Here is a 19,784-nt window from a genome sequence, read left to right as displayed (position 1 = left end):
GACAAGAAAAAGATATGAAAAATGCTGGTGGATTCCAAATGATTAAAGGGATCTTCTAAGGTTGGAAGTATAGGTGATGTGGAACAGCAGGTCTACCCAAAAGTATTAAAAATCGAAGTGTCTCATGTCACAGAATTATTTGAAGTGTAGAAGCCATGCTTGGTTAGTCCTCCTTAGCTTCAACACTGAACAATAACAAATAAATGTATTATTCAAACATTATTCTCTCATCTGCAAGGGAAATAGGGCTTATAGCCTAGGTTTACATTCATCTTTATCAAAATCAGGAGAGCTGTAAACAGATGATGAAATTACACGTCATGCCTAAAAGTTTCCACTTGAATATAGAGAAGTTCTCTCAAGCATTCTGTAACAGTAGAACAGAAAGTGATCAAAGTAAACTTAGTTTTATCACTTACATTAGTCTAGTATTTTGAAGATATCATTATTAGGGAGGTATTTTGGTGATTCCACTTATTAAAATTGGAATCTATATTTATTTATGTTATGCTATGTAAGTCTTACTGTTATACCTAGCAATGAGCCTTCAGTTTAATTTCTGCTTTGGTTTCCATCCTGCACCCGTGAGGATGAACTACCAAAGTTCTGAATGTTTTCAGCTGCCTTTGCTGTTATTAAATGTTTTATTTAAAGTTAATGTTCTAAGGCTTTTGTATTGAGGTTTAAGTGCGCTGTAATTAATTCATCGAACACTGTATAAAAAAGATGTGTATAACCTATAACAATGGAAAGAATACTTGTAGTTGTGATATGAGATTTGAAATCTTCCTAATCTCACCACTTCTCTCAGATGCGAGTGTGAGATGTAGAGTTCTTTGCTAATGCCCTGCCGGTGGATTGCATACATACACTATGGCACAAGATATGTTTTAAAGTAAATCATCACATGATACATTGTTTATATTTCCTTAAGTTGGATAAGAATCGGCCAACTATGTTTGTATATATATTGAAAGAGATATCTATGAATGAAGCAATAGTTTAACAGGTTATTTTTTACTTTTCCTTTCTTATTAAAGATCTTAATATGGTTTTGCATCATGATCACTTTATTTCTGACGTGAATTAAAACTGAAAAACATGAAAAGTCTTTTCTGATATACTCTGTGTACAGCTGTTAAGGGATCTTAAGGAAATCCCTTGTGGCTAGTGAAGTACCAGGGTAGCCAGTCTGTAGGCCGAGATGAGAAGGTCATGGCTGGGGTGGAGCAGGAGGAGAAGTGCTGGCTGGTGCTCTCCTTCCCGTTGTGTCCCTCATCAGGAATTTGCCTATTTGCCCCGTTTGGGGAAACCCCTTTTGTATGAGCTGCTGCTTAGTGAGTGCTTATTACCTGGCAGCAAATAGGTTACCACCAGCGACTGGGGGGGGACTTGTTTTGACTTTGAATATCCACAGCTGGATGCCCAGGCTGCCACATTTTGAAGTGTGTGATGGGAGTACATGACCTGTTGGCAGCCCTGCTTTTAATCAGTTTTATTTAGAACAGTTCTTTTTGTTGTTGTTGTTGCTGTTGTTTTAGTTTGAGGAAAAAAGAACACCTTTAAAAGTCGGATATATGCCAAAAGGAATCTGCAGTAGGATTATTAAAGCACACCAAGTCTCTTATTTTATAAAACTAATGAAATGTAGAGCCTTAACTCTCTTCCCAGGATGTTGTTTTGCAATAATTAGAAAACAAAAGGATAAACGAAAGCTACTTAGTGTAGATTTTGTGTTTTAAAAAAAAAATAATCTTTAAAAAATAAAAAGTTTCAGTTTTAATTTCAGTGCGTGGTTTGTTCCGAATAAAAGCAGTTCTTTCTTAGTGAAGGATTCCTGTATTTCAAACAGTGTAAAAACAAACTCTTTAAATTGGCTTTTTCTTAAGTTCAGTATATTCCAAAGCTGTATAATTCACTGTATATTCTATTGTGTGATTTTCATGCTCCTAATATTCATTAACGCATTTCAGTATATATTGCTGTATTTTATAAAATACTTTTTATAAACTTGCAATTCATTTATGTGCCTGAATGTTGTCTTGCTCATTAGAACGTGTTAACAGAGAACTCAGTTTTCATTACTGTGTACTGCCAGAGCAAACTTAAATAGGGCATTGTGGAGTGCTAAGAGCTGCCATGGGAAAATTAGTTTATATATGACAGTAGGAGCTGCATAATATTATTTATATATTTAGAAGTTTTCATCTTGTTTAATTAGATAAAAATACTGTTAAAAGTTATTTTTGATTGCTAATTTGGAAATATTATTAGTCTGCTTTTTTAAAAATAGGCTCCTTCAAATAAGGAATTTATCAGAGTTCATTTTCATCCAGACAAAAAGTATCTGCAGCCCAACTTGTTTGCTTATTAATACAAGATCTTTGTCACACAAAAAAGAAAAATACTTGGTCTTAAAATTTAACATTTCACAAAGAAAGTGCAAACCAGAGGCATCATTTCAGATAGCTCAGCAAATTTTGAAGTTAGATACACGGCATTCACCATTCACCATTTTGTGTCATACGAAACCAACTTTTTATTTAGGGCTATTCTTTCATTTTGCATTTATTTATATGCCATACAACTAGATCTTACAGATTTGCATTAAAACACAGAGCAAGGGAAGCCTGCTAAGCAGCTGCTTGTTGCACTCCCTTTGCTGTGTGCTCTTTGGCATCTGCAAGCAGAGCAGTGGGACCCAGCCCACTCGCAGGCGCTGGAGCGCGCCTCCAAGGGCGTCCAAGTGCTAAATTGTCAGCGTGCTCCCTGGCACGTTCTTGGCCCCAGCAACCTCACGCTTGCCCGATCATTTCCTGCTCGTGCTCCATGACTTAGCACGGAGCAGATGACACAGGGCCAGGAAAGTAATCCTGGGAGTCGTCGGTTTATGATGCATAGTTGACATTGTTTGTAAATGAGAGCAAAGAGATAACAATATTAGGAAAACATTTAGGGAGGTCAGGCAGAATTGCTCTGAAGGAAGATGCTTAGGTACTGGAACAGAAGCCCAGAATATTCAGTATAAGAAAGTCGCAATAGCCTCCTTTTCCCTAAAAGTATTTTCATGTTGTCTAGGTATAATTTAAAGGAATAAATATTTTCATTGTAAATATGTAATAAAGGCAACAACCTGAATTAGGAGGAAGTTATACTAAATTTGTTCATATCCTCTATGTACAAGAAATGAATACATAACAGTTAGTTTTAGATATTTATCCAAAAAATATTACAGTATTCCAAAATCCCATGTTGTCACCATAAGTGCATTATTTTTATTGATTGTTTCATTTATTGTTTTCCTTTCAGTAATATATGGTAACTGATGAGGAAGGGAAAAAAAAAAAAAAGACAGTCAAAAGCTGAGGTGGACTGCTTCAGGCTACTGCTTCCACCATCCATTGCCATCTGGCAGGTAGCAGGATTTGGACGTCAGGATTGATGACCTCCAAAGCAGAGCATACAGCAGGGATTCAGCTGGTTTGTAAAAACAAAATGAGGGAAACCCATAAAGGTTCTCATAAAGAGAAGCAAATGGACAGGGAACATGCTTTGGGGGGTAGGAAAGGAGGCAGCATGGTTGGGCAGGAACTAGACTGAAAAAGGGGCAAAGAACCTCATGCTGCTGATTAACCACATGATTTCAGCAACACAAAATATACTTGTTCTGGATTTTTGAGATCTGTATTGAGATCTGGCCTTGCTGAATGACCGGTAGTTGTTCAGCAGTCCAACATAGTCCTTATTTCTGCCATCCTTACTCCAAGGTGACAGGTTCCAGTGCCCTGCTTGCAAGTCAGCTTTTTACTCCTGGTAAGCTTTTTGCTTCTGTCCCCTAAAATGCAGTTCTCAAAGCTGATCTTGAACATGGTCTATACCATGGGAGATTGACATTTCAGGCCTGAAGAACAGTGCTCCTGTTTTGTGTTGTACATGCTTTTTTTACCACTCTGATATGGCATTGTTGGTTGAGGCTTTTTGTTGTTTTTTACCCAAGCCTTTATTGACTTGAAAAACTGGTGGCTCTCTGGTAGTTCCCTCTCTCACTGCTGTTCAGTTAATTATTTCCACTTCTCAGGGATTTATAACTTCAGGCTTGTTTCTCATCTCAAACATCCTCCAGAATATTTTTAGTCACTCCAAACTTGTCAGCATCTGTATGAACCTTACTTTTAACCTTACTTTTTCCTTCTACCATCATTGTCTTGAACTATTTAATACCTTATGGCAGATTTCTGCCCAGTTCTACTTGATACAGTCTTTCTGTTCAGTAACTAATCTTATTCTCTATCTTATTTCCTACCAGTTTTGTTTTACACTTGTTTTACAGAAATTTCCTCCAAGCCATATTTCTCTGGTTTGTTTATATAAATGGCCTGTATCAAAACCCCAAACTAATGTGCATAATGTATACTCTTATTTCCTTATCCATGGTTTATTATCCTGTTAGATAAGGAAATTAAGACAGTTTGAAAGAAACTGTTCTTGAGAAATCTACAGTGGTCATGAATTAACATTTTTTTGTTCTCTGTGTACAAGAAATAGCTCATGAAGCATAATTGTAACAATTCAGAGAACAAAAAAGGGGCGTATTCTTTATATTTGTTATTTGAAGCAATTGATAATGTTTGTTCTAAGAATAACAGTGCAATAAGCATGGTGGTCGTGATCTTTCAGATTTTACTTACTTCCATTTGCTTCCCTTCTGTTTGCTTGCCAGAGATGACGTGGTCCTGCTTTATACACGTCCTTCATCAGGTGCTAGGGAAGATGGCAGACCAGATCTGATTGTCTTCTTTCCTTGCAGTCCCTCTCTCACTTTTGTGACCTTCCAGGAAGCCAATTCAATTTGCTAATCAGGCAGAAAATTATTTCCTGTTTTTTTTTGTTGTTGTTGTTGTTTTGTTTGTTTTGTTTTGTTTTTAATTATTATTATTATTTATTTTTCCTTTTGCATGGGTCTGTTGGTCATCAAAATGAGTTGACTGAATCTGTTTCTGAGCATCTATAACTCCATGTCACTGCTTTCTCTTCAGCATCTCACTTGAAAAATCAGAGTTTGCTTCTTGGAGAAATTCTTATTAAGCTATGAATATAGCTGGAAGCTGAAGGTGGTGAAGACATATCAAAAGTTAGGAGAAAGTATAATTAAAGAAAATAAAGAAATATAAAATAAAGAAATATAAAACAAAAATATAAAAGAAAAAAATATAAAATATAAAAGAAATATAAAATAAGGAAATAAGAAAATAAATTGCTTCAAGCAACTGGATTTACAGGTTTTAAAAGCAGACCGACAGAAGGCACCTATGCCTCCTTATCCAGAACAGAAGAGTGGAGTAGCTTAGAAGTCTTGAAAGCTGTTTTTTCTTTTTTTTCTGAGCTTTTTTCTGATCTCATTTTTTTTCTAGAGTTTTACTCTATTATTTACAAGCAGCTTTCAGAATATGAAGACAATTCCATTGAGTGAAATACAAGCCAACGTCCCATTACAAGATGCTTCATTGTGGAAGAGAATATCCTTCATGAACACAGGTTTAGCCTAGATGCAGCCTTCAGCATTGACTGCTGAGGTAGTATTTGGTGAATCCTCTGCTAAACCCTGTCAAACTAGAATTGTTTTGCTTCTGTCTTCATCCACATTTAAGGTTTATGGATGGAGGCTGGTCAAAGTGGTCCCCAAAGACTTGTGCTTAGTTCAGTTTTTCTTATGAAAAAATACATCATTTTTGTTTGTTTGCTTTGCTCTTAATAACATGATTTTTTTTCTTTATTCTACAGAGATCTAAGATTTAATAGGATTAAAGAAATCCAGCCTGGAGAATTTAGACGGCTTAAAAACTTGAACACACTGTAAGTTATTTTTCAACCCTAAGGCCCTTCTCCCTTTTGATTTAATATGGTTAACTTGATACTGTGCCAAATTTACTCACATTTCACAGGTAAGTACTCTAACAAATTTCAGTTCTAGTATTTACACAGGTGAGGGAAATAGGGTTTAAGTCCAAAGTATTTGAAAGCAAAACCAGGTATATGTCTGTTAAAATAAAAAAGGAAAGTATTTGCATCCTAACATTTTATTAACATTAAAACATTCTTTAATTGCAAATACAAAAAAAAATACACAACTTTACTATATCATTGTTTCTAAATTGTGATAAATATTTTAGTTGTAATATCACATGATTTAATATGTAGTCACAACAAAACTGTTGTGTTACACATTACACAACTGTTACACATTTTTTTGTACTGTTCTTGTATGCTAAAATAAATTTTTCTTTATTTCTTTTTGTAGGCTTCTAAACAACAATCAAATTAAAAGAATACCTAGTGGGGCATTTGGAGACCTTGAAAATCTGAAATATCTGTAAGTTAAATGAATGTCACTTTTTTATATCAATACATAACTGAACTTCTTCATTGGGAAGCGTTTTAATCTGATATTGAGTTTTAATCTGATTTATCCTCTGAGGTGATAAACTGCTTTGAAAATTAGTGAAATTAATTTATGGGGCAGGGACAACTGTGAACCTGTTTCTGTAAGTAGGTGATTTGAAATTTGCTAGACTTCAGCATCTGTTTGTATGCAGTAGATTTTGAAAGGCTTACTAGTTGCTGTTAACTATATGTAACTTAGAAATAAGAGAAAAGTCAAACAAAATGAAAAACTACCTATATGATTGACCATGAGGTTTATGTCTTCAGGCAACCTGTTTATTTTGAGAATAAAATGTTAAATAAATAAATGTTTTTAACAGACATATCAAGTGTATTAATTATCCAAATAAGCAAAGAGCACCCCAGATTGTTATTTTTATGTGTAAAAAGACTAAAGTTGAATAATAACTTGTCATGGATTCTCAGCTGTAGTCTCTGGAGTCTTCCTTATGTAGTGTCACATAGAAAAGTCTCACTCCATTTTCTTGGCATATTGATCATTGTTAAAGTTCTGTACAGAAAAAAATGGTGACTTCGAGATTTCAGTGTTTCAGAAACAATTCAGATATTTAATTGTCCATATAGTTTTTAAGAATGCAGCCTGAATGTACCTGTAAGGGGGTGTAAGAAGCAAAGAAAATAAAAATCACATAAATTTATGCAGGTATATTTCTTGGCTTCCAAAGCTGTTTGAACACATTTCCGGGTCTTATTTTTATATGTGTTGTCTTGCAGTAATAAAGCTGTGTATTCTCCATAAAAATGGAGGAAAGAGAATATTGAACAGAGCATCCCTAATAAATTATTAAAGTCTGTGATGATCTGTTATTTTTACAAGACATGTTTGTGTGGTCAATCTGGTGCTTTGTAACTTGAGATACAAACTATTTAGTAGTGGAGTACTTAAAGTCTCCTAATTCAGGATGTTTAGGTTTCTTTCCATAGCCAGCAGCTATGCAGAAATAGCTGTTCTAATTATTAGAATAATCTGTTCAAATTAGTTCATTATTTTCACATGCTTGTTTTTGCAAAGCTGTAGTAAATCTGAGATAAAACTGAACTATGCTCTCCATTCAGTTTAGTAAAAGACTGAAAAGAGGTAACTGAATTATAATATGCTTGTTTTCATATACTTATAATACTGTGTATTAAATGATACCTATATTGCTCAGTGGAAGATTTTTTTCTTTTCTTCTTCCCTGTAAAATTTGAAAACAAAGTTAAATGTGGCAGTTCGCTGAATTACAGTGAGCTCTTCTTTAAAAATATTGCCTATTTTTTTTAAATGGACTTTAAGAGGGTGTTTTTGCCTATTTTGATGGCTGTGAAATGTTCAGCAGGACTGTACGACTGTAGCATTATAAAAGTGCTGGTACTGGACAGATATCAGCACAGAAGGCTCAAATGTACCAAATGAATACAGTTAAGCTGTGAAAAGTTCAGTTGAGTAAGCACATGCTAAGTGTATTCTATGGAACAAAGGAAACAAAACAGACTTTTTCCCAATAGAATCAACTGAAGTAGAAATTAGGGGGAGAGACTATATTATTCCCACAAAGTTATAAGATTGTTTGGAATCTAATATTATGTAGCCAAATCATCCAGAATAATTGTGGGTTTGGGTAGCGTGATCCTATGGATATTTGTATTCTTCTATTTAATAAAATGAGATTATTAGCCCACGGTGTTACATGTGTCCTTATGAGAACTGAAGTACTGGGTGGCAGATGGTTTTGAAAATTTAGGCTTCACAGGCTCTAGAAAGTCTGTAATTTCTCAAAGGCTTTGATTTAGTGAAATATATTTATTAACACTTACATACATTTATATAAGTATGTAGAAAATAGTTGCAAGTATATACTGCTATATAAAATATGCAAGTATAAAACATAATACAGCATATATAATAAAAATTTAAAAGGCCAATCTATGAGAGACGTCAGGGCCCATTCCTGTGTATTTACTGCAGATCAGTTTTAGCTTTCAGACAAAACTTTTACAAGGAAATCTCAAATAAGCCTCAGAATTGTCAAATGCTTTTTTGTACTATTCATTTCTGAAACTGAGCTTATAGCTTTATGAGGTGTGCCTATTTTCAGAATTATCTGTCTGGAGAAAAAATTGTAAAAGTTGGTCCTTAAATTATAAAAACAAAACTATTCACATACGATTTTGGATGCTTATTTTTTTTAGGATTATTTGCTTTCTTTTTCTTGATGTAATTGAAATTTTTACAGTTATGTAAACATGTTCTGAAGTTCTATAAACATAATTTTTTTCATGATCTTGCTGTGCTGTTTGTGGTAATAACTTGTCTGAATCCATATACCAAAAGCTGGAAAGTAATATATGTCATTATCCTTGCTTTGCTATGAAACCAAGAGGTTTCTTTCTGCCTTTCTGCCTTTCTTTCTTATTTCATGTACCTTAGTACTGGCAATCTGGTTCTTTAGAAAGGATGAAAAAAGCATTAGTAGCTTGGACCTCATCCATAATGTAGTTTCTTTCTGCACTTTAGTAATTCTGTATAATGTTTTCGTTCCCCCTTCTGCAAAGGATAATGTAAACACTACTGTATAAAATAAACTTCTAAAAAGTTGTATTAATATGAGCAAAAAAATTGGTAACATGTTTGTAATTTGTTGCTGCTGCATATACAAGCATGTTGTTGCATGATGTATATGGTACACTGAATATATTTAATTGACTTCCCGTGACTTATTCAGTTTACTGACAACTTTATGCTTATTCAGTTAACTGAGTTAGTTATTATTGAAAGAGGAGAAAGAAAAACTACCCAGCCTTTTAATATAGCTGTAGGCAGGTTTGTGGAAACTGTGTAAGATCCTTCATGATCCTGAAAGTCAACAGTTTATTCTCCAAGACAGAGGACAATCGGGAATTGAAGGAATATGCTTTTGACGTCTAAGATGTTAGATCTGTGATCAGTAGTGGGAAGAGTGAGGTTAAGACAAAAAAAGAAAGGATTTGGGGAGGAGAAATGGAAAAATGTAAAATATAGGTTAGCAATTGCAAAGAGCTTTTCACGTAAAGAGAATGTATTTTACTGAGCAGTAAACTAGAAGCTAGTGTGAAGGAAGCGATAGAAATCATAGAATCATAGAAGGGTTTGGGTTGGAAAGGACCTTAAAGATCACCTGGTTCCAACCCTCTGCTATGGGCACAGACACATTCCACTAGACCAGGCTGCTCAAAGCCCTATCCAACCGGGCCTTGAACACTTCCAGGGATGGGGCATCCACAGCCCCTCTGGGCAACCTGCTCCAGTGACTCACCACCCTCACAGTAAAGGATTTCTTCCTAATTATCTAACCTAAAACTACCCTCTTTTAGTTTAGAGCCATTACCCCTTGTCCTATCACTATGATCCCTGAAAAAGAGCCCCTCCCCAGCTTTCCTGTAGGCCTCGTTTAGGTACTGGAAGGCCAAGTCTCCCCCAAGCCTTCCCTTCTTTGGTCTGAACAACCCCAACTCCCTCAGCCCCTCTTCATAGGAGAGGTGCTCCAGCTCTCTAATCATCCTTGTGGCCCTCCTCTGGACTCCTTCCAATACTTCCTTGTCCTTCTCGTGCTGGAGGCCCCAGAGCTGGGTGCAGGACTCCAAGTGAGGTATCACAAGAGCACAGTGTATGGGGGGGAATCAACTCCCTTGCCGTGCTGGCCAGGCTTCTTTTGATGCAGCCCAGGATACACTTGGCTTTCTGGGCTGCAAGCACACATTGCTGGCTCATGTTGAGCTTCTCATCAATCAACATCCCCAGGTCCTTCTCATCAGGGCTGTTCTTAATCCATTCTCAAGTTGTATTTGTGCTTGGGATTGCCCCAATCCAGATGCAGGACCTTGCACTTGGCTTTGTTGAACCTCATGAAGTTTGCACAGTCCCACCTCTCAAGCCTGTCCAGGTCTCTCTGGATGGCATCCCTTCCCTCCAGCATGTCGACAGTTTGGTGTCATCAGTAAACTTGCTGAGGGTGCACTCAATTTCACTGTCCCTGTCACTGACAAATATGTTAAACAGCGTCTGTCCCAGTACTAACCCCTGAGGAACACAACTCCTCACTGATCTCCACCTGGACACTAAGCTGTTGACCACAACTCTTTGACTTGACCATCCAGCCAATTCCTTACCCACATAGTGGTCCATCCGTCAAGTCCATGTCTCTCCAATTTAGAGATAAGGATATCATGGGGGACAGTTTCAAAAATAAAAATGGAGAATAAAAACTATTTTGGCAACACTGTTGTGGCATGTTCATTTAATAAAAAATGGAAAGGTCAGAAATCAGACATGACGAAGTGACACTACGCAAATAGTAAATGGGAATCGAGACTGTATGGAACACATCAGTTTTGGAAATACCAAGAGGGAACATGCAGCAAGATTTGTTTTGCATTTGGTGAATGAAGCAATAGTGCAAAACAGAAGATACATTGTAGGTTTGTCAAACTGCAGATTCGCTTACCTCACCCTTCCCAAAATCACATTACATCACATGTGCTTCTGTGCCTTCTGCCATTTTTGCTGTCACGGTCATGTACTTTTTCTATTCAACTAAATGAAAGTGTGGTTATCATATGTCACAGGACATACATACTTTTTTTTTGTAGTTTTGGGGTTGCTGAGGTTTCTCTGTAGTTGAGGGACATGCTGGACTGAGGTCAGTTGACTGTCCTGCATTTGAGGGTTTTCTGATCAACATGGAAAAAAATTGTAGTTTAAAGCTGAATCCTGAATAAAGTCCCACCACTAGGGCTTGGTAAGAGCTCCAAATGTGGACAAAAAAGTTCCCGACAGTATGGTGGTAAATGTCTGAAAAACTGCAAAGTCATTATTCCAGTCTTTCACTAACTGACCTTTGTTCTTCACTCTGCCTTACTTGGTCTCCAGAAAAAATAAATAAAAATTGCAGCAGTGATTCTAATAAAACTTTGTGTTTTTTTTTTTCTTTTTTTTGGGGGGGGGGGTCAGATTCATTCTATTTCTTGAATAAAATTTGTCAAATGCAAATGCAAAATGCAAATGTCAAGATGCCTTTAGATGTCAAGGCATCTAAAATCAGTCTGGTTCCTGTTTCTGATCAGAAGTTTAGGACTCAGAGGAATAAGGAATTTCCAAACTGCTAGACAGGGTGTATTAAGAATGGTAAATAGCACTTTGGCTGTTCAGTCATTGAAATTTTCTAAGGAGTGAGAAGAAATGGTGTATTTAAAATACTCACTGAAGAAAAAGGTAGGAATTTAATATTGTATAGACAGGAAAATTAAAGAGATACAAAATCATAATGACTATGCAATATTACTGACCCTTAAATGAGTTCGTAAATCTCACAGTAATCTAAACACACATTTGAATGAAAGGGTATGAAAGATTTTTTTTGGTTTTGTTTTTCTGTTTTTTTTTTTTTTTCCAGATAGAATAAAAACTAATCCCACATCCAAAATAAGTCTGATATACTTATTCTCTTTCTTTTCAAATGATTTTCTAATTTTTATAGGCATTTCAGTTGATGGTATTATTTTTTCTGGTTTAATTTGTTCTGACTTTTGGACATTTTTAAAACCTCACAATTTTTTTGCTTGATAGTTATTCTGTCATTGAGAAGCTGTACTTTTTTTGTTCAGATGCATGTCTATGGTAATTGAGAACTCTTGAACTCTTGAGGACTATTGATTTATTATTGTGTTCAGATCTTGTCAAGTGGAAAACTTTAGACTCAAGAGAAAGACACTATATTGTCCCCCAAAGTTGTCTTGAGGTACCATCAGATGCCTACAACTTTATTTCTTGTTAAGGCCTGTTGTAAAGTGTTGGCCTTCAAGTCAGTGTAAAAGTGCCACCGGCTCCAGCAGGGCAAGTATTTTATCTGTTGCTTTAATCATAGAATAACTTGGGTTGGAAGGGACCTTAAAGATCATCTAGTTCCAAAGACGTTTGCAGTGTTTCCAATAAGTAACCAAAAGCTTTAACAATAGAAAAGCCAAACACACTACTAATAAAGCTAATAAAGCCATTTGTGGTACCAAGTCTCATCATTCCTTTTTCATAGACATCCATGCCTAATTAACTGAATTTCAAACCATTTGTCAAATAATTGTGAGAAAGTTCTTACTGAGAACCTGTTCCTAACCTAACACAAAAAGAGAGTGGCAGAAACTCCCCATGCAGAAAATGCAGTTATCAGCTAAACTGTGTGATTTTTCTCAAACACACTTTCGCTAAACCGTCTGTCCTTAATGTTAAAAGCTTAATGAACATCAGCACATACACTGATCCATCCAGAACCAGCGGACTTTTTCTGTGGAAAAATTATGGACATCACTTGTGAACATACTGGTACTCTGCATATGTTTATTCTGTTTATATTATCAATGACGACCTAAAGTCCATCTTTTATAAGTGATAAATATGCAATCCTGTTTTATTGATGCAATAGCAATCTTCTGACTTGTACTTTTTTTCTTTTGTAATTATTTAAAAGGTGACACAGATGGAGTTATCGAAATTCTCACTGTTCTCTAAATCGAGTCAAAAGACAAATTCCAACATAATATGAATATTTGTACCAGTACTCAGATGAAATGTTTTAAAGAAAACAAGAGGCCAGTGGCATCCCTGGTGTGTTCTGGAAAAGGCAGCCTGATGCAATTCTGCCCCATTAAATTTAATTTATTTTGACTTTTGGCAAGCCTATCAAGAAACTGAGGGGCAAAGAAGCAGTGAGTAATAACAGTGAGAACTGGGAAGCCAAAGACCATCTGGGTGACAGCCTACAAGGCCCCAGACTTTTGTTTTTCCTGGCAAACATTTGGGATGAATTCTCAAGGACAAAGTATTTTTATGTGTATGTGTTTAGTTTTTGTTTTGTATTTTTTTTCCTAATATGTAGTGGAAAAACTGTCTTCATGTGTCAACTTAATTCTTCTTTCCACCTTCATGTAGCTCTTGTTTGTGTACTAATATTACTGATTGTTTCTTGTTTCAGCTATTTGTACAAGAATGAAATCCAGTCAATTGACAGGCAAGCATTTAAAGGACTTGCCTCTCTAGAACAACTGTAAGTGCCTTTTCTCTTCTGTGCTGTCATCTCCATGGTTCCCCTGCAGAGGAAAAGTGCACGTTCTGATCCGTACATCCTGCCTGCATGCTTTGCATGTCTGCCCTCAATGGGTTGTTAGTCAGAGAGCCCCGTAATCATCTGCATGTGGAAAAACAAAATTGATCTCTGTGTCAAATTCCTCATTTCTGTGTTTGTCTTTTATTTATTTTTTATTTATTTATTTATTTATTGCATTCCCTGTGTCCCTATATGTTAAGAAATAGCTTTGACAAAGAAACAGCACAATTGTGGAAAAAGTTGAAATCTAATGTGTATTGCTTAGAGAAAGATTTTGATTTCATTTCTGTAGGTTTTATAATATTGCAATTCCTTTGACTACAGCAGTTACTTTGTTTTTTAGTCTAACTAAAGCTGAATTGGTTTATCGAAGTTTATCTCAGTATCATTATATTTTATAAACAATAAGATTTTAAAATTAAGACCTTGCTATTATTGATACACGTTAATGATTGCCATATACAGATGTTTAAAAAGTAAGAAAGTTTATTGTTTGTAATGCAGTTGTTGCAGTAATCTTTGTCTTCTAGAAAGATTGATTAGTCTTACACTTTTTCCTCTATAATGACTGAAGATGAATCTTTGCTGAAAATGAAAATGCAGTCAGTAGCACGACAAAAACTGACTGTATCGGTTCTGTTAGGTTTAACTATGTTTTGTTTTATAAACAGAAAGTATTAGTATGCATGATGGTAATGTTTAGGAAAACAGAAGGAGACAGAAATGCATCACTATTTCAGAACCTGACTGCCAAATAACAATTCTAGATGAGTCTTGTAGCACATGAATTTTGGGGGCTGAAAATCTCTTCTACTACGGTATGAACCAGTTTCCTTCTTAGTGTAAACCTCTAGTAGACATTAGTGGATATAGTGTGTAAAATGATACTTCAGATGGTGTACAAATCATGGAAGCTCATTTTAGAAGGCAGTAGATGCCTTTTGAAGGAAGAGCATCTGCACAAAACAAAAATGATGATTATAAAACATATATAAATGTCATTTGTTCCCTTAACACCTTTCTCTTCCTCTTCCTCCTGCTCTAGAAATGATTGCTACAGCATATTGACAGCAACTGGTAGGGCTTAGTTGCATGTTAATAGCAATTCTTGTTTTCTGTGTAGAATTTTAAGCACTGAGGTATATTTATTGAATCACTAATTCTTCAATGTTGCTCTGTATAAAATCAAATTTTAAACAAAGTTAGAGTCTCGTAAATAGGTCCCGGCTGTACAAGATCTGTTTTATCACATTATCTTTGGAGAGATACTGTGTTCACAAGACCAAACAACACCTTCCCAAATTCTCCAGCTTCACCTTGGGACTGTGTCAGTTGTTCAGCATGACATTTCCAAGTTGCAGGCTACTGTGGCCTGCACAAAAAATGTCAAAAGACATTTTGCAACCTGCATGCATTGGCTCAGCCAAACGCTCTTTTCCTTCCTTGCTCAGCAGAGTTCTCAGAGGAGAGGCTGTGGCTCCACACCTCAGGAGAACACACTTGTTTCACAGTAATTTCCTGTGCTCCAATGAAACAGAATGAAACTGATCATTGATTTTTTTTAATTAAACTGCACAGTAAGCACTTTTTTATTATTATATATATATACATTTTTCATTCTTCAGTAGTAATACTGGAGAGAAACTGTATGTACAGTTTGATTTAAGAGGACTGTTGCATGTATAAGGGAAGAAAAAGAAAAGCAGCCGCAAATACTGCTGCTGGCAGTATCCCACTAAAACCTCCACGACAGAATTCTTTGCTGCTGATGTAGGAGAAATGTCTTTTTCCTCGGAAATTTCTGCCAGGATAATAAGATCTTTGAATCAGACTTTGAAATTCACTTGTGGTAGAATAAATTCTGAGAACACTTGGCATTTTTTTAGGTGCTTGAACACACTGAGAACTTGAGCCATACATATTTCGTCACCTAACTCTTCAGCCATTGCAGAGTGTGAAGGGAGAAAGACATCTGTTTAAAAGTGATTACTTAGGACAAGTTTAGACCCCTCTGAACCTGCAGGATATATGTTTGGGTCTGGAAAATATGACACAAACTTGCAGGAAATCTGCATTTTTTGGAGCAGCAGCTTGAAGTCAGCCAGGGTGCCTGAAAGGAAATCAAAGCTGCCTCTCTATGCCTACACCACTAGTGCATGGACCTCTAGTGCATAGACCACTGATTCCCACCTGAAACATCACAAATACGTGGCTTGGGAGGTCACAAGTTTTCGGTATTGGATTGCAAATTTGAGCTCTAAGTTCAGTCTGTTCCCAGATGCATGTACTTGTTTGTTGGCTTTGCTGCTATATTTTCAATTCTCATTTAAGAGATTTTCATGGGACAACATGTTTTCTCTGCAGTCCTCACCTAGTGGGAGTCCCAGATACTCACAGAATTATTTAAACGTTTATTCTTAGTGGAATAGTAATTTCTCATTTTCTTTTAACTTTCACGTTAACATACTATTTTTGTTCTTTGTAAGCTGTTGCTAGAGTTATGCTGCAGATTGTATTCATATATACATATATTTGGAGAAATTAACATATAAAAATGTTATCTTACATGCCGTGATGCAGCTTCTTCTATTTATTTTATGTATTTCCTTCAATTCAATTTTCAGTAGCTTTCAAAAGCTGCTATGATTCTTTTAAAGTTTTATATTAGAAAGAGTTCCTGCTTGTTGCATAAACGTGAGGTTTTATGTAGATTTAACACAGTGGAGCCTGATTAAAGTCTTGATGTACTGCTAAAATGCCTATGGTAGGGAAAATGAGACAATAAAATAAAAAAAATAAAATTAAATTAAATTAAATTAAAATAAAATAAAATAAAATAAAATAAAATAAAATAAAATAAAATAAAATAAAATAAAATAAAATAAAATAAATAATTTGAGAGAAGGTATGTGAAGTACAGTAACTCTATTATTCTACAGTAATATCAGCTGGGGTCAAGCATTGTAAATGGCTGGAATCTTGCCTTATTTTGAAAGTCTTTAAGTAACAGATTCAATAATCTCCTTAAGCATCCTGTTTGAGTACTTTATACCGTTATTGTAATGTCTAATGTGAATCTCTGTCCTTGTGGTTTAAGCTGTTAATTCTTGTCATATGCCTGAGCAGGGCAGGAAAATCTGTTTGTTCGTTCTCTTTCAAATAAACAAAATGGCAAAAAAAAAAACTTTAAATATTTAGAACATAATTGATATGTTACTAATGAATTTTAAGTACTTTCCAAAGAAGTGGCGATACTATTGGAAATGAACAGTTGGCATATATGATAAAAGTAATCCTCTACAATAATATTATGAAGGAAGGTAGGATCTGAAATTTACTCCTATGGGAGAAAAGAAATGCTACTGGTATTGAATTTTAATGTACTGTTCATCCTCCAAGGTTAATGATAACAAAGAAAAAAATCTGTGCTGTGCTTACTTGATCAAATCTTTATCTTCCTCTAGGTGTTTCTTTTATTTATTTTTTCTTTAAATATTTCCTTTCCTTCTGCTTCCTACTTGATAACAAATTCAGAATCAAAAAAAAAAAAAAGGGAAGACAAAAATCTTTAGTCGTGCATGCTTTTTCTTTTAATTTGCAGTATGAAAGTATTTTAATACCAAATTCATTCCATCATACTGCTTTTTTTCAAGTGCTTGTTATACTCTGAGCATAAAAGATGTCTCTAAAGACGTGACAGTGTGAGATTATTTCTTGAATATGATTACCTCTTGGATGAATTTCCAGTCCAAGAAATTCTCATATTAATTAAAAAACAAAATCCATTGGAAAAAAAAAAAAAAAGTGTTACTGTGGTTCATACAAGAAAAGAATGTAAGTAAACTAAATGATAAAATGTGAGTTAAGAGTAGGTCATACAGACAGGAATTTTTTATTCTTTTTATATTGTACTTATAATGCATGACCTATAATGCAGTCTAGTTTCTGCGTCTATTTTTTTGCAGTTACAGTTGTTGCTAATTGTTGTCTACATATTTAACACCTTATTCTGTTCATAAATAGCCTGAGACCTCAAAAAAGGCTGAGACCTTTAAAAACCTGCAAAGCCCTGCTTAACTAGTCATATAAGCAGTTCAGAGCATTCCCTAGCTGGGCTTCATTATTTGATTTTTGTGCTACTGCAGTCAGCATGGTTTCTGAGGAGGTAAAGTTGACAGTTACAATGTGCTCCAGTGCCTGGATTACTGCAGTTGTATCTGCGATGATCTGAGGGTATAAACAAGGCAAGGTTTGTAACAGAGGTATTGTTTTAATTAAACTGATTAATTTGGTTGGAAAAATGAGTTTTCAGGCACAAAAGCTATCCTTTACATCTTTACTTATTGTCAGCTGGAATACTGAACAGCAGTTAGGAGGTGTTGCTTTGGGTTTAATTAAATATATGTCACTTAAACAATCTGAGAGAGGTGCCTTCTCTTTTTCTGTCTTTGCTAATATGGCTTCTGATTTGTGGACCTGGGGAAGGTACTGCGTGCTTCAGTGTGCCTGTTTTCCCCAACTTTATTTGTTCTAGTAAGAGGTATTACTCATGCATACAAATCTCGCCTTGTTAGTGCCAAATAAATGCAAGAGATACATGAATGATAAAAATGCAAAGACAATTAACTATGTTAAAACAAGAAAAAAAAAATCCCTGCTTGCTGTACAGGAAGAAATGGTGCCTGGATTTCTTTTAATCCAAAAGTAAAGCTGCTTTAGGAGAAGTCACAACTCCTGCTGCTGCCTAGCTGTGAGCTGCTGGTGCGGTGGAGGTGGGAGAGCGGTGCCTTGAGGCTTAGACACTGTCCCTGTCCCGCCAGCCATTCCGCAGGACTGGACCTAGATGGGGTCGCTCTTCTCTCCACTGTTGATTTGAATGAAACTTGCAGGAGGTAGCTGCCTTTGAGATGTCTGTCTTTTTAATTTAGATGAAGCTGGCCAGTATTTTCAAAACGGAGCTGAAGACTGGCAGGAACAGCATGATTACACATTTCTTGCTTCCTTATGCAAGCAGGATCAAAATCTGTTCTCACAATGATCTGTGGCCACATGTTGCACTGGCAGTAAGCAGGCTTGATGCTCCAATGTGCCCGATCACATCCGTGCCACTTAATTGGCTTTTTTATTTATTTTTCCTGCGGTCCCCATTCACTGCTGCCTGGCATCACTCGCTGGCTTGTGCTCTGGCCATGCTGCTGGCGGGGAGCTGGGAGGCTGCCAGGCACGTGCCTGGCATCAGCGCCCCACACGCTTTCCAGCGCGTGCCGGAATGAGAGCATCCACGGCCATCTCCTCTGGGCCCCACACTGTGCTCTCCACGGCAGCCATGTGGCTCAGGTCAGGGAGCAGAGCAGTGCAGGGGAGCTCCCGTGGCCGCCTTCTTCCTACTTTTTTTTGCTGTGGGATTATTTATTTATTTATTTTTCAGAAGATTTGGTGGTCTGAGATTTTCTCTCTGTTTTGAAATGATGGGCTTTATCGTTCTTCAGCCTGTGGTGATTTCTACATATACGATCTCTCCAGATGTTCCCAAATTTGTCAGAGGTAGCAGTCAGACAGGAAACTTTAAGAGGATACATTTGGATATAGTAAGGATCTGAAGTGTATAAATCATTTTCACAATTCCATCAATTCCTTTTTTTTCTCTCCTCTGCAAAGCTGTGCGGTACCTACACAGCTCAGTCCTCACAGCCAGGACTGGTATGAGCCTGCCTTTGAAGTCCTTATGAATAGCCTATTTCCACACCAGTTGCAGATTAATAATCTGGTTGATTACCCCGTTCCATTAAACTCTTTCAATGTTACGGGATTAATAGTTGTATGTATTTATTGCTGTATAATATTAAGAGCTTACATGAGCATCAACAGAGCATCAACCAGAGCACAGCTGTGGTGGTGAATTGTACACTAGTTGCAGGGATCAGTCTAGGACTGACTCAGGTTTTATGCTGTGAATTTTTTTGTCTTTTGAGCTGTTGAGAGGCCTAGTAGCTTTAAATGCCAGGATTCATAGCATTCTCAGCATCTTGAAATTTTCAATTTATTCTTTATTATTGAAATATTCAATTTATACGTTACTCTACTGGAAACTATAAATATCTTTAAAACAATATGTAACATTTCCCTATTAAAATACTATTTTTCTTTTTTTTTTTTCATATATGCAAGGATGCATAGTCATGAAAACCAGACTTTGCAAGAGTGCTC

The 19,784-nt window shown here is 36.0% G+C and overlaps 1 protein-coding gene across 2 annotated transcripts in view; it reads left to right on the top strand.

The window, feature by feature from the left end:
- Positions 1 to 19,784, top strand: part of PXDN (peroxidasin) — an 80,721-nt gene that overhangs the window by 19,982 nt on the left and 40,955 nt on the right. The window contains exons 2-4 of one of the 2 annotated variants that reach the window (XM_080586027.1): positions 5,782 to 5,853; positions 6,299 to 6,370; positions 13,446 to 13,517. In XM_080586027.1, coding sequence (XP_080442153.1) covers positions 5,782 to 5,853; positions 6,299 to 6,370; positions 13,446 to 13,517 — 216 coding nt within the window. The remainder of the gene's footprint in view (positions 1 to 5,781; positions 5,854 to 6,298; positions 6,371 to 13,445; positions 13,518 to 19,784) is intronic. The other variant, XM_080586028.1, reaches the window with a different exon arrangement.

This window comes from Anser brachyrhynchus (genome assembly GCF_964034855.1).
Source record: "Anser brachyrhynchus genome assembly, chromosome: 3".
In the NCBI taxonomy this organism is placed as follows: domain Eukaryota; kingdom Metazoa; phylum Chordata; class Aves; order Anseriformes; family Anatidae; genus Anser; species Anser brachyrhynchus.
Note: the sequence above shows the minus strand (reverse complement) of the source record. Positions and strands in the feature narration are given on the sequence as shown.